This window comes from Mya arenaria, chromosome 6, assembly GCF_026914265.1.
Source record: "Mya arenaria isolate MELC-2E11 chromosome 6, ASM2691426v1".
Taxonomy (NCBI): Eukaryota; Metazoa; Mollusca; class Bivalvia; order Myida; family Myidae; genus Mya; species Mya arenaria.
In genome coordinates this window covers 78,972,948-78,985,642 of record NC_069127.1, presented here as the reverse complement: position 1 = coordinate 78,985,642, position 12,695 = coordinate 78,972,948, and the positions used below count along the sequence as shown (strand labels likewise).

Here is a 12,695-nt window from a genome sequence, read left to right as displayed (position 1 = left end):
TAAACATATTAGAGTAATCTTATGTGTTGTAAATCGCCTGTCATATCTATGTTAGTTATGTCTTACTGATATTAAAGTAAACTGTTTAAACGCTGTGTGTGTTTTTTCTATCAAAAGTAATGTTAATAATGGGGGGTTTAAACGTTTATAAGTCACCGCAATACCGTATAGCTTTTAGCGTTCCGTAGAGACATTGTCCTAGTTTTATGGAGACAAATATTCCAAAAAAAAAGACACCACCACCACCACCACAACAACAACAACAACAACAACAATAATAAAACACCACCACCACCACCAACAACATCAATTACAACATCAGCATAAACAACACTCAAAACAGCAACAACAACAACAACAACAGCATTGACAACAACCAAACATTCTGACTACATTTTTACAAGTTTCATATTTAAAACAGATATATATATATATATATATATATATATATATATATATATATATATATATATTATCATAATTTCAGCAAAAAAGCATCAGGACCTCTAAACGAAAACAAAACAAGAGTAAAATGTGGCAACACAAAAATATTGCAATGTAAACCTTGTTGTGAGGCTATTCGAAGTTTTGATGTCGCACACAAGATAAGAACATTTCTAATTAACCACAGGTTTCAGTTCATGTATTTAGTACATTTTTGTGTTGATCAATGTGAAAAAGAAACAGGAAAATTGCAGGTGCGAGGTAGGTCAAACTTGGTTTTTACGAAAATAGAGCTTTGGAACATTGGAACAACCCAAAATGAAATGGGACCACCAACTTATCTGTTCAGCAGAATCTATATTATCAAGTATTTTTCTGATGTTGTTTCCAATAAATCAATTTTTTTATGTAGACTTGTTGTTCATTGCTAATATTTTTGTAAAACTTTTTAAAGTCGAGCTGTTAATGATATTGCAAGCATTTTATGGTCATTATTTAATAATTGTAATGGTCTCAAGTTTTCCATACTTCCCTTTTTATACAGCAGTGAAAATATGAACTTTTGTAAGGACATAGAGTATAGGTTGTCGTGTCCGGGCTATTACTTTCTCTTGTATGGACATATTTTAAAATAACTTGCCACATGAGTTTGACATATTAAGACGACATGTCGCGTACAAGACCCATGTCCCTACCTCTGGGTTTATTCACAATAGAATGCGGAATAGAAGTGTTCAAGGTTTAATGACATCCGGAAAATTATTTGTTTTATTGGTATCGTGGAAATACTGACATTGTTCATTTCTTTAATATAATGGCATCGGAAAAAATGCTACCCATATTAAATCCATTGCTCTTTACGTTCATTAACTCTATTAGCTATAGAAAACACTTAAACTTTATTAACCAAGAGACACAACTCTTATTTAGTTATATATATGCATTTTGATATATTTGATTTGCATTGTAACGTGTATTATGGGCCCTTTTATTGAAATAAATTTTCGTTTCTTCGTTCATTCAGAGTGACATGGCCTTCACAGAAGTCACAATCACTCTTTGTGGTTTTTTTTGGGTTTATTTCAATATGCTTCATAATAGATAATAATTATAATAATTACAATACTTTATCTACATTTATAAGTACACAGTTAGGGTTTCTAAAGCGAGATCAGATCCCGGACGGAAACAATCTAAGATCTTTAAGCTGATTGGACTGTCATACGACAGATAGATAGATCTCTTCCGGTATTTTGAAGACCTTATCGTATCCGATGTACGACAATGTGAATGGCGGATGTCTGAGCCGGTATTCATAAAACACCTTAAGTCATGGCCTTACTTAAGTCAATTACTTAAGTTCATATCTCACTTACCATATGATATAATCGCTACATAATATCGTACTCTATTATCATTGATTAGATTCAAAATACACACTTTCATGTTAAAAACATTTAAAATGTTATATGAAGACCGGTCCTGGTGACACAAATTTATTTTGGTAGCATTGAAAAGAGTTTGTATGAAGAGAAAACACAAATATAACATCTATTTTGGCATCGAAAGATTGATGAATTGGAAGTTTCACGTCGGATTTCAGTTGAATCAAAGAACAAAAACACACACTGCAATATCTTTATCTAAAGTGGATTTTCGGCCATTTATTTAACATAATAGTAACCAGATAGTGATACCTTTTAAAATGCTATCAAAACCGTAAAGGGTCCCCACGTATCATATTTAGCAATATTGCCAATGACAGATTATACAACAAGTGGAATTGTACATCGGATCCCGTAAGGTGAGCGTGTTTCAAAACTCAATATTTTAGTTTGAACAAAAAGACACAACTGTAGGGATATAAATTCAAGGCAAAAGCAATCATATACACAGTACATATATGTACTACTGTACAACTACTGTATGTGCAGTGTGTGTTATGTGTTATATACATGCCGAGTAGCATGAGTGATTTCGTCACCGTACACGTGATTTCAGCTACACCCATAACGTTTAACATGTACACGAAGGCGACCAGTTTATGCAGATACATACTATAAACATGTACTTGTGAATTTACGAATTTTTCGAAACCGGCCAATTCAGTAAACGCAACCAATATGAGTTCGACGCTAAGTATTCATTCTCAAAAGTCATCATGTTTCTTTCCACCTTTTGCGCAACTCCTCCACGCTGTCAATTCCTCTGATCATATCCGCAGCCTTTTCCGCAATCATGATAGTCGGAGCATTTGTGTTTCCGGATGTTACATGGGGCATGACAGAGGCATCCACCACTCGTAGGTTCCTGATGCCTTTCACACGCAACTGGGGATCGACGACAGAGTTTGGGTCATCTCGTGAACCCATTCTGCATGTTGATGTAGGATGATACAGAGTTACAGCAAAATGTCGTATGAAACATTTTAGATGTTCGTCGGACAGATATTTCGTATGGTTACATACTGGTACATTTAACCTGTTAAAATGACTTCCAATATCGGTGAATGGTTTAGTTTTCAACACTTCCAAGGCTTTTTTCATGAGTTCTATCATTTGTTGCATATCCTCGTCTTTTTCAAAGTAATTAGGGTCAATTGCTGGGTAATCAAACGGATCGTTGCTCTTTAACATTATAGTACCTTTACTAGCAGGATGGAGAAGAATTGTTAAAAGGGCAAAGCCGTCAGTCCACTCATTAGGGAACAAACCGTTTTTTTGTTTAACAGAATAATGAGCTAACTCTTTTATCGGAAGAGATGCAAAAAGATGGAACTGTGAATCGGGGTATTTGGTTTTACATTTGGAAGATTTGAGGAAAGCCGTCCCTACTAGTCCCGTGGAAGACAAAGGCCCAGATCCAAATAAGAGATACTGTGAAACAGACGAGAGGGACGCGGCTCTTGGTCCCGTGAGTCCTTCTGGTGAACTCATTATTCCGGGTATGAACGAATACACATGATCCTCCATGTTTTGGCCTACTGGTAAGTCCATGATGACTGGTATGTTGAGATTTTCCAGATGTGTCTGAGGCCCCACTCCGGATAACATCAATATCTGCGGCGAGCCTATTGCTCCTGCCGACAGGATGACTTCCCTATCAGCATATACAGCATGCTTCTTATTGTCCTTAACGAAATAAACGCCTCTTGCTACTTTGCTTTCGATAATGATTTTTGTTACATGAGCATTTACTACCACGTGTAGATTATCTCTACTCATCGCCGGTCTTAAAAATGCAGACACTGTACTAGCACGGGATCCATCTCTAACATTGATCTGGCTTGCTGCAAAACCGATTTGTTCTTCACCATTGAAGTCTACTTCCGAGTACCCTAACTCTTTTCCTGCGTCTACAAACCTCTTCCATATCGGGAACTCAGTGTCTTTCATGACAGCGAGAGGTCCTCCTGCCCTGTGGTATTTGGAATTCTTGAGGTCATCAATTTGCATGTCTTCTGATTTCAGGAAGTATGGAAGTACATCTTGATAACCCCAGCCTTCACATCCAAGCTCCATCCATTCATCGAAGTCATGCCTGTAACACCATGACATGTCAGAAATATCTTAAATAGCAAAAGAGATGTCAATGTTAATTTATTTATTTTACTACGATTGTGAAAGAAGTTATTACAACATTATATTAACCACCCTTGTCAGCACGATATTATGCGAGAGTGTGGTTTTGTGTTGTTGGGGAAACCAGAGTGCCCGGATGAAATCCACTTGTTTGGATTGGCGACCACAAACTAAAATCACACGCGCCCAGTCCGGGAACTGAACCCGGGGAAACGCGTGCGTTAACCACTGCGTTAACGTCGACTTTATCAAGGCAGCTACCCAACCATTTAATATTAACGACAGTTTGACATTTGTGTAAATCTGGATGTTGTCGTGTGATGTTATATGCGTTGTGGTTAGTATTTTGATTCTTTTGACCTTTTGGAGTCTTAGTAGTTGGGGCTACCGGCCGTTTGCCGGTATTGCCCATTGTTCGTTATAGTTGTATGTTTTATTAAAACATATTCAAATTATTAGAACTTAACGCTTTGATAAGCATATACATTCCTACGATATAAGAAAGTTTCATTGAAATACAGATATCTTTGATTGGAATGAAATATTGCTTGTTCTACAGTATTGTTTATGCTTATGTTTGACACAAATAACGTAAACTTACCGACTCCCTCTGACGTAATTCATGAGATTCAAATTGTTTGATCCTCCAAGAACTTTGCCTCTCGGCCAGAAGTGGCGATTTTCCCCACCAATTTGCGCAAATCCTGAGTTTTTCTGAGGCGTTGTGCTATAACCCCAGTCCCATTGCGTCTTCCAGACGGCCAGGGCCTGTACTGGAATGGAAATGTTGGCATTTTCCGTCTCTTCCCCGCCCGCTTCAATTAACAAAACTCTTGTTTCCGTGTCTTCCGACAGTCGGGCTGCTAGTACACACCCGGCGGAGCCACCGCCCACAATTATATAGTCATAAGTAGAGTTTACTGTATCCACTGTAAGTTTGGTATTTTTCACTGTATATCTGTATAATATAAATGCAACAACTACAACAAAGATTGATAGTTTTACACCAGTAAGCTCCATGACAACAGTGAACGTTCAGTGTAGACTGCTTATTTACCTGACACACATACACCAGGTAGGTTTATTGAAGACATTAACGTTTCAGTGTAAAGCCAGACTGTGGGTATGTATGCGTCCTATTTAATAGATTCGTCCTATTAAATAGTGAACCGTAAAATCAAACACTTAACACACGGATATATTAAATCCGTAAACTAAAGTTTAAAGGACGTTCATATATAACAAGTACATGTATGTCATGTATTTTAAGATAGAAAGGCATAAACATATTGACAGTCTGTTTGATTTGACAGTTTAAGTGTAGTATATTGCAATCATAATATATATTTGTTACCTGGATGTAATGCAGTAGGTTACCGTATACTGATTATATATATGTTTCAATTCCAACTATATCGGGTTTAAGATTTCTATACATAAACAATTACGATTCTAAATTGAGGCAAGTTTAATATGTTTTGTGTGTTTTAACGTGTTATGTTATCTTCGTCGTACAATAGCGAAAACATTTTTAAAACATGTCCCTAATTAAGGTTAATAAATTGTGTCCCATAGTTTGGTAAAATCATTGTCCTCAGCATTTATTTTGGCATATATACTGAATTTGCATTTTTTTTCCTTCAAGTTGTGCTTGATAATTATATCAAATATTGTGCGTGTTTGGCGAGTAATTGTCAACTTAAAAAAGTGGATATCCATATAAAAATGGTTATTTTTATTAATTAATGCTATTCGATAAGATGGTATGGACGTTACGTCATATGCCAGTTCGGCAAAGAATTTAACACATTAACAAAAGGCAATGCATGTAACTGGAAAATACTACACCAAAAGTTATGGTTAATTTTGCATTGCGCATTCCCTCAATAAGATGTATCTGTATATGAAGATTGTAGTTAATACCTCAAAGGCTTATCAATGTTCCAGAAAAAATAAGTATGAACAAAGAGCATTAACTAAAAAAACTACACCCAGAGTTATGTTTCTTTTGCATTGCACTTCTCCTCAATTATATATGTCTGTATATGAAGTTTAAAGACAATACTTCAAAGACGTTTCGATCAATGATCCGGACAAACAAATAAGTATGAAAATTAACAGAGGGCAGTAACTTAAACACTATATCCAGAGTTATGGTTTTCTTGCACTGAACTTAATCTCCTCATTCATTTTATAATATGTAGTTTGAAGTCAATACCTCAAAGACTTCTAAAGTTATGCTCCGGACAAGACCAAACACACACACAAGCGCGCGCGCATGCGCGCGTATCATAACTAAATCCCCTTCGCCTTTCGGCGGGGGCTAAAATGTAAGAAAACACCACTTGAGAGTGTAACAATTTTATTGATCAAAATTTAACAAACACATGTCGAGTCATCACAAGCAACTGCCTGAAAATGAAAAAAATAAACGCATTTTATGGCCATGCAAGTTTCATATTTCATCAAATTTTCTTTCAGCGGATGATTGAGACAATTAAGTTTATTATTAAGATTTATAATCAACTGACAACTGTATAATGCATTTGAATGTATGGCTAACAGTATTAAAGAGCAACAGAAGTCTTAACGGCAAAGAAATGCTTACCTGAGGAATTTTATTTTCGTCCGACTGTTGAAAGAAAAATGTATACAAACTAAGACAGACTGTGAGTTGAATAAGAACAAATATAAATGAAAATATATTAAACAGCATGACATTCACTGATAAGTTCAACGATTGAGATAGAGTATATCGAAACGTGTAAAACACCAATCCAGACTAAAGAGTACCACAAACAAAACACACATTTGCTACTGGTTAGTTCATATACCTAAGCATAAAAAAGGAAAACAAAGGCTTCGTCCGTTGGAAAAGTTCAAAAGGCCATGGCCCCAATTTCTCGAAACATCTCAAGCCCCTTATAAAAGGATTAAGCTAATCTCACTTCTTTTGTTTGGTATATTTTGTGTAATCTTAAAATTCTTAAGACTTCTGATGCCATTTGTTTTACTGTGGTCATTGGTATAAGGACACAATGACCACATACTTTCAATGATCACATACTATCAATGACCACATACTATCGATGACCACATACTATCAATGACCACATACTATCAATGCAGACGATAAGAGACACACACAACAGCTCACATACGAGTTCACATATTTAACTAGTATTACCAGTGGATTCTCCTTGGCATTCACAGTGTCCAGTGCTGCTGCAGGCTGCCTTCACGTCATTCGGGCATGTGAAGCTGTGACAGTCTCCTGGTCCATGGCATGTTAGGCGCTTGGCGAATAGCGCGTACCTCTTGCCCACTGTGGTACAACATTTATTTCATAACATACTAGAAACAAGACTAAAAGTGAGAAATCTAATAGCCTAAATTTTAAGAAAGATCCTGGTTAAAGTCAAACGTATCAATTCCATACAAAATACATTACACAGGTATGCTTTTTTCGGTTAGCGCAATGGTTAGCGCGCTCGCTAATTACAAAAAAAAACGACCCCGGTTAAATTCCCGGCTTGGGCGCATATGGGTTTGATTGGTGGTCACCATGCCGGAAAAGTGGGTTTTCTCCGGGTTCTCCGGTTTCTCCCACAACGCAATACCACACTCCCGTGTAACATCGTGCCGTAGAGAGTGACTTTGCATAAGTTTATATAATTTTCTTCACAATCGTTTAAAAACGCTTAAACTAACTGTTGTGATAGCTGTCTTGGCTTGGACATAGAAAACTAAGAAAACACCTTCATCTGGTTTACATGCACTCATATCGATTAAATTCCGTTAAAATACTACATGATTTATCATGAAAAATGGACGTAAGAACAGAATTGTCATATTGCAACATATTATATAAAATAAAAGAAAGGCTACGTGTGTCGGTTGGTTTATGGGGTTGTATCTCTTGTCGCTTCTTGCGTACACATCACATGACTGACCTGTGGTCTTATGTGATATGGTATTTACGCTAGCAAAACAACTCCGCAGTTTAACCGGTTAAGGTAATATTCCCTATGGCCATATGCGTTGACAAGGGAATGCATTATTGAATACTACGGCTGGTAGAGGGTAGTTTATAAGCGTTGTCTTTGGGCGTTGCTTTTCCCAAAAAATGTTTCATTTAGAAAGGAATTCAAGTATGATATTTATTGCTACAGTTGCTCCTTTCTGAATGAAAAACTTAGGAGTTGCAAAGGATTAATGATTCAGTGCTGAGCAAAAGCTTATATTAAACGTTTCATTTTTTACTATAAGGCCTTAAAATGGTTTGGTTAGGGTTAAATAGGTAGGGTAGGTATGCTTTTTTATTTATTTATTTTATGATGCTTTATATAAGAATGTTATTTTCATCTTTGGAAAATGGTGTTTAACTACATATCAAAACAAACTTTTCATATTTTTTTTACAAGCTGACCATAAAACGGTCGGGTCGGGTCGGGTCGGGTCGGGTCGGCGCCTATACCATAGGTAGGGTCGGGTGACATAAACAAAATGTATTTTTTAGGCCTAAGCATAAATGTTTACTACGTGCTTATGGTGAAGCTTATGTTAACTATAAAAGTCTGGTTGACTGGTTTAGACCTGGTTGATGGGTGGTGTCTTCACAATCACAGTGGCCGGAAGCTGAACATGTGACGGTATGCGTGTCTGGGCACGTGAAACCGGCGGCGCTACAGTCGTGCACCTTGTTACACGCAGCGCGCTTGCCCACTGGGAGGAGGAAAATAACGTTTTATGGCATGAGTACATTCATTTGAAAAGTTAACAATTTGATTAACGGCATCCTTTTTTAACATTTAAAGTTGAAATAATTCAGATTGTGCTAATATATTTAGAAATAATGCCGATTATGTGTGTGTCCAAAACAATTCCTAGGTAAAACACAGTTGAACGAAAACAACAATTCCATCAACAACATTGTTTATTTTAACAAAGTCCTGAACAATCGGCCCACATTCATTAATTGTAACTTGCAAAATGTCCGCGAACTCATAAAGTGAAAGAAAGAGTAGGGTGTTTGAACTCCGTACTCTACGACGCGCTGTCGTCACCACATGCGCGGAGCTATTAAAGCTAGCTGTTGGATGTTGGGAGTGCCCTATATGGCTAACAAGTACACTGATCCATCTATTACCTTTTTATGGATCGGACCTAGGCCCCCTTAACCTGTCAGAACGACTCGTGCATATTCCTACCTAATAACTGCCGCCACTATTAAAGTGATTTTTATCACCATTGAATGCTTGTATATGTAACAGTTATAGGACATGACCTAACATCATAATGATTAAGAATGGGCGGAGTAAGCGTATCGACTGCAAACTCAACGCAAACTCTGACGTAGGGATTGTGTATCGGATGAGCGGCAGTGGACTGACCTTTAAGCACCCGCGAAAGTTGAAATTCTTAATGATTGAGCCGAGTACTCAATGATTCCCTACGTGCAATTGCATAGGCAGTAAAAGAAGCTTGTATTATAATACAAGTTAAATTACCTGGATGATGCTCGGTGTCCTGGCACTCACAGTGGCCTTGAGCGTTGCAGGTGCCGGCCAACCCGTTCTGGCACGCAGGGCAGTCGGCGTTATCCGTGCACGCTGCACGTTTTCCCACTGGGAGGGGAATTGAGAACACTTTAGAACATTCATAAAATTATACGGTACAAATATGTAGAATTTCGTGAAAAATTCAATTTGCTTTCCTGTTGTTGTTGTTTTGTAGCTAATCGCTATGTATTATCTTGATTTAATAAATCAGAAATATAATTGTCGTATTTTAAGTTTGCGAGTGATCGCTCGTTATCGGTCGTGCAGTTTCCGCCGTGTGCAGTCAACGACTTAGCACTCGTGTGAGTTATGCTTATACGACTTATTTTTAACTATTTGACCTAAATAATTTTACAGAATGTGTTTTTGGGTGACGCAATTCAACAAAACTTGTTAAATCGTGCCGTTTCAAAATAGTATTTTTAGTTAGGGGCTTGGTTTTATAGATTGAACTGGAATTTGTTTATATTTTCATGTAAGATACTAAATAATAAAGTAATAACTATAGAGTGTCTACCAAATATGTCTGAATCAGTACCATCTAGTCAGCATTTCCCCTGTCAAAGAGCCTATTAGTGCTGCTGTACAGACTAATAGTAACATTTGTGTTGAAAATTTTAAAACCAAGCATCCAAACATTCTGCTATATGTCCAGTACCCAATTTGCTCAAATATCATGGTCTTCAGTTCAATGGAATGACGTAGCCTACACTAGCGGATCAAAGGGGGGCACCCGGCGCCCCCCCCCCCCCCCCTCCACTTTTATCGTCCAAGTTATCTTTTGATTTCATTTATTTCAATAATGGAGAAAAATAGTAATAAAAATACGCCCATATTGTACCATTTCGGACTAAAAAAATAAAATTTTCTTGAGGGAGTACCCACAAACCTCCCTCCCAACACTTTTAACCTTTTCAGTGTGTCACGTCAATGCTGCTTGTTCAATGACTAAGCGTTCCAATGCCCTCCGGGAGTGCTATAACACCTGGAAGGTTAGTGTCAGTATCACCTCCACTTTATCCTTCACAAGTCAAATTACCTGGGTGATGCGCGGTGTCCTGGCACTCACAGTGGCCTTGAGCGTTGCAGGTGCCGGCCAACCCGTTCTGGCACGCAGGGCAGTCGGCGTTATCCGTGCATGCTGCACGTTTAACAACCACTGTGGATTCTGGTTGTATAAGAATGAGCTTTCGATGTATATACTAAAATGTGTATGCATAAGCATAGGTTATTGTTTTTTAATCATACTCATACATACACAAATGTCCAAAAATGGGAAGAACTTATTTGTTACTGGATAAAATGAATGTATTCTTTAATTTATTTCTTTGATTCATTTTATATAAAAACGGATAATAAACTGCAACTTGTAGCATGACTAGTATTTTTTAGAAAATGATCCTGTTAATGGCGATATAAGGTAATAGCCAACCGAAAACCAAGCAAAACCAAAACGCATTAAGAAATAACTACCAGACCATCATCATGGGAAACAGAGAAACTTTATTACCATTCCTGCAGTAACAGACTCCGGTCTCGCAGAAACCGACTAGTCCAGCGTCACACCCAGCACAGTCTGTGTCTTGATGACAGGCTACTGGGCCGCCTGGGTGCGGATGGTGGGGTGGGTGGTGCTGCTGGGCGAACGCCACAACTGTTGGACACGAGGTAGAATAAGGAGTTGGCGGCAATATGCATAGATGATCTTGTATATATGTATTTAAAGCATTAACAACAATGATAGTTTTATATAAAAAAAAAATATTATTATAATTAGTATATTATTATTATTATTATTATTATTATTATTATTATTATTATTATTATTATTATTTTTATTATAGTTGTTGTTGTTGTTGTTGTTGTTCTTCTTCTTCTTCTTCTTCTTCTTCTTCTTCTTCTTTTTCTTCTTCTTCTTCTTCTTCTTCTTCTTCTTCTTCCTTCTTCTTCTTCTAGTTATTCTTATTCGTACTTGTAGTAGTATCAAAGGTAATCGTCAAAAATCTTTGACACTATTACATGGTCCTTCACTTCATTGACACTGTTTAAATAGTATTAAAATGAAATTTCAATAAAATTCTAAAAAGTTTTACTTAATATATATATGATGATATTTTTTCAAGTAAAACTCTTATAATTTTATTTAAATGTCATATTATTACATATATTTAATGGTATTTTTTCAAGATAAACTCTTAGAATTGTATTATAACTTTATAAACAAGATGAAAGGATCGTAGGGCATATTTTAGTCTCAAAGCTATAAGATGATCACCTGTGAGAAGAAATATCAGTAGCAGTAGTAGCAGCAGTAGCAGTAGCAGTACCAAAAGAACCCCTTCCACGGACGGACATTTATACAGTTAACTATGTGTTCAAACTTAGAAAAGAACTGTTAATAATTACCAATAAGAGAAAATCCAAACAAAAGACCATTCATTTTTACTGCTGCAGTCACACTAAACTTCTGCAAAGGCAATATTCGATACCGACAGTTATATACCTGCAGAAAAGGCGGTCAATGTCTATCAGCTGACAACATGAACTATGCCAAGATCGTGAATCACTTAAGGTCATGTAAAATTATTTTTATCAACTTTTTATTGAAATGTTTTCAGCAATTAATTACTGACATTGGATTGGATATAAAACATATGTCGTTGTTGTTGCTTCTGTTGTTGTTGTTGCTGTTGATGATGTTTTTGTTGTTGTAGTTGTTAATGTTGCTGTTTTCCTTATTAAAGTGATACTGCTTAGGGCCTTAATTGTTGAAAACCGCTCACTGAGAGCATTAAATGAAATTTTTAGATACTTATTTTACTGTGTATAAAGGCTGCAGCAACATTTTTCTGCCAATGGCTTCCAATTCTAGTAATATATTGGAAACTACAGGGACAAGCACTAGTGAAACCGAGGGGGGGGGGGCACCCGACACATGTCCCCCTAAAACATTTACTTCTTTATTTCAATATAGGAGACATCAGGTCAAAATGCAACATTTCGGACTTTAAATTGTAAAATAAAAATGTGCCAACTCTTTAAAACCAAATAAAATTCGCTTCTGAGTGAATTCCAATGGGAATAGACACAGTGACTAAATTGTCCTACA

General features: G+C 36.7%; 2 protein-coding genes across 2 annotated transcripts; both read right to left on the bottom strand.

The window, feature by feature from the left end:
* Positions 1-1,301: 1,301 nt before the first annotated feature.
* Positions 1,302-5,197, bottom strand: LOC128236571 (alcohol dehydrogenase [acceptor]-like). The gene is made up of 2 exons (XM_052951509.1): positions 4,627-5,197; positions 1,302-3,984 (listed from the first exon to the last, which is right to left on the bottom strand). The coding sequence occupies exons 1-2, from the start codon at positions 5,043-5,045 to the stop codon at positions 2,604-2,606; spliced, it is 1,800 nt and encodes a 599-aa protein (XP_052807469.1). The 5' UTR covers positions 5,046-5,197; the 3' UTR covers positions 1,302-2,603.
* A 1,179-nt stretch (positions 5,198-6,376) lies between these two features.
* LOC128236873 (cell death abnormality protein 1-like) lies at positions 6,377-12,050 on the bottom strand. The gene is made up of 8 exons (XM_052952003.1): positions 11,993-12,050; positions 11,097-11,240; positions 10,626-10,754; positions 9,536-9,652; positions 8,622-8,750; positions 7,213-7,350; positions 6,634-6,657; positions 6,377-6,437 (listed from the first exon to the last, which is right to left on the bottom strand). The coding sequence occupies exons 1-7, from the start codon at positions 12,024-12,026 to the stop codon at positions 6,644-6,646; spliced, it is 705 nt and encodes a 234-aa protein (XP_052807963.1). The 5' UTR covers positions 12,027-12,050; the 3' UTR covers positions 6,377-6,437; positions 6,634-6,643.
* Positions 12,051-12,695: the final 645 nt, after the last annotated feature.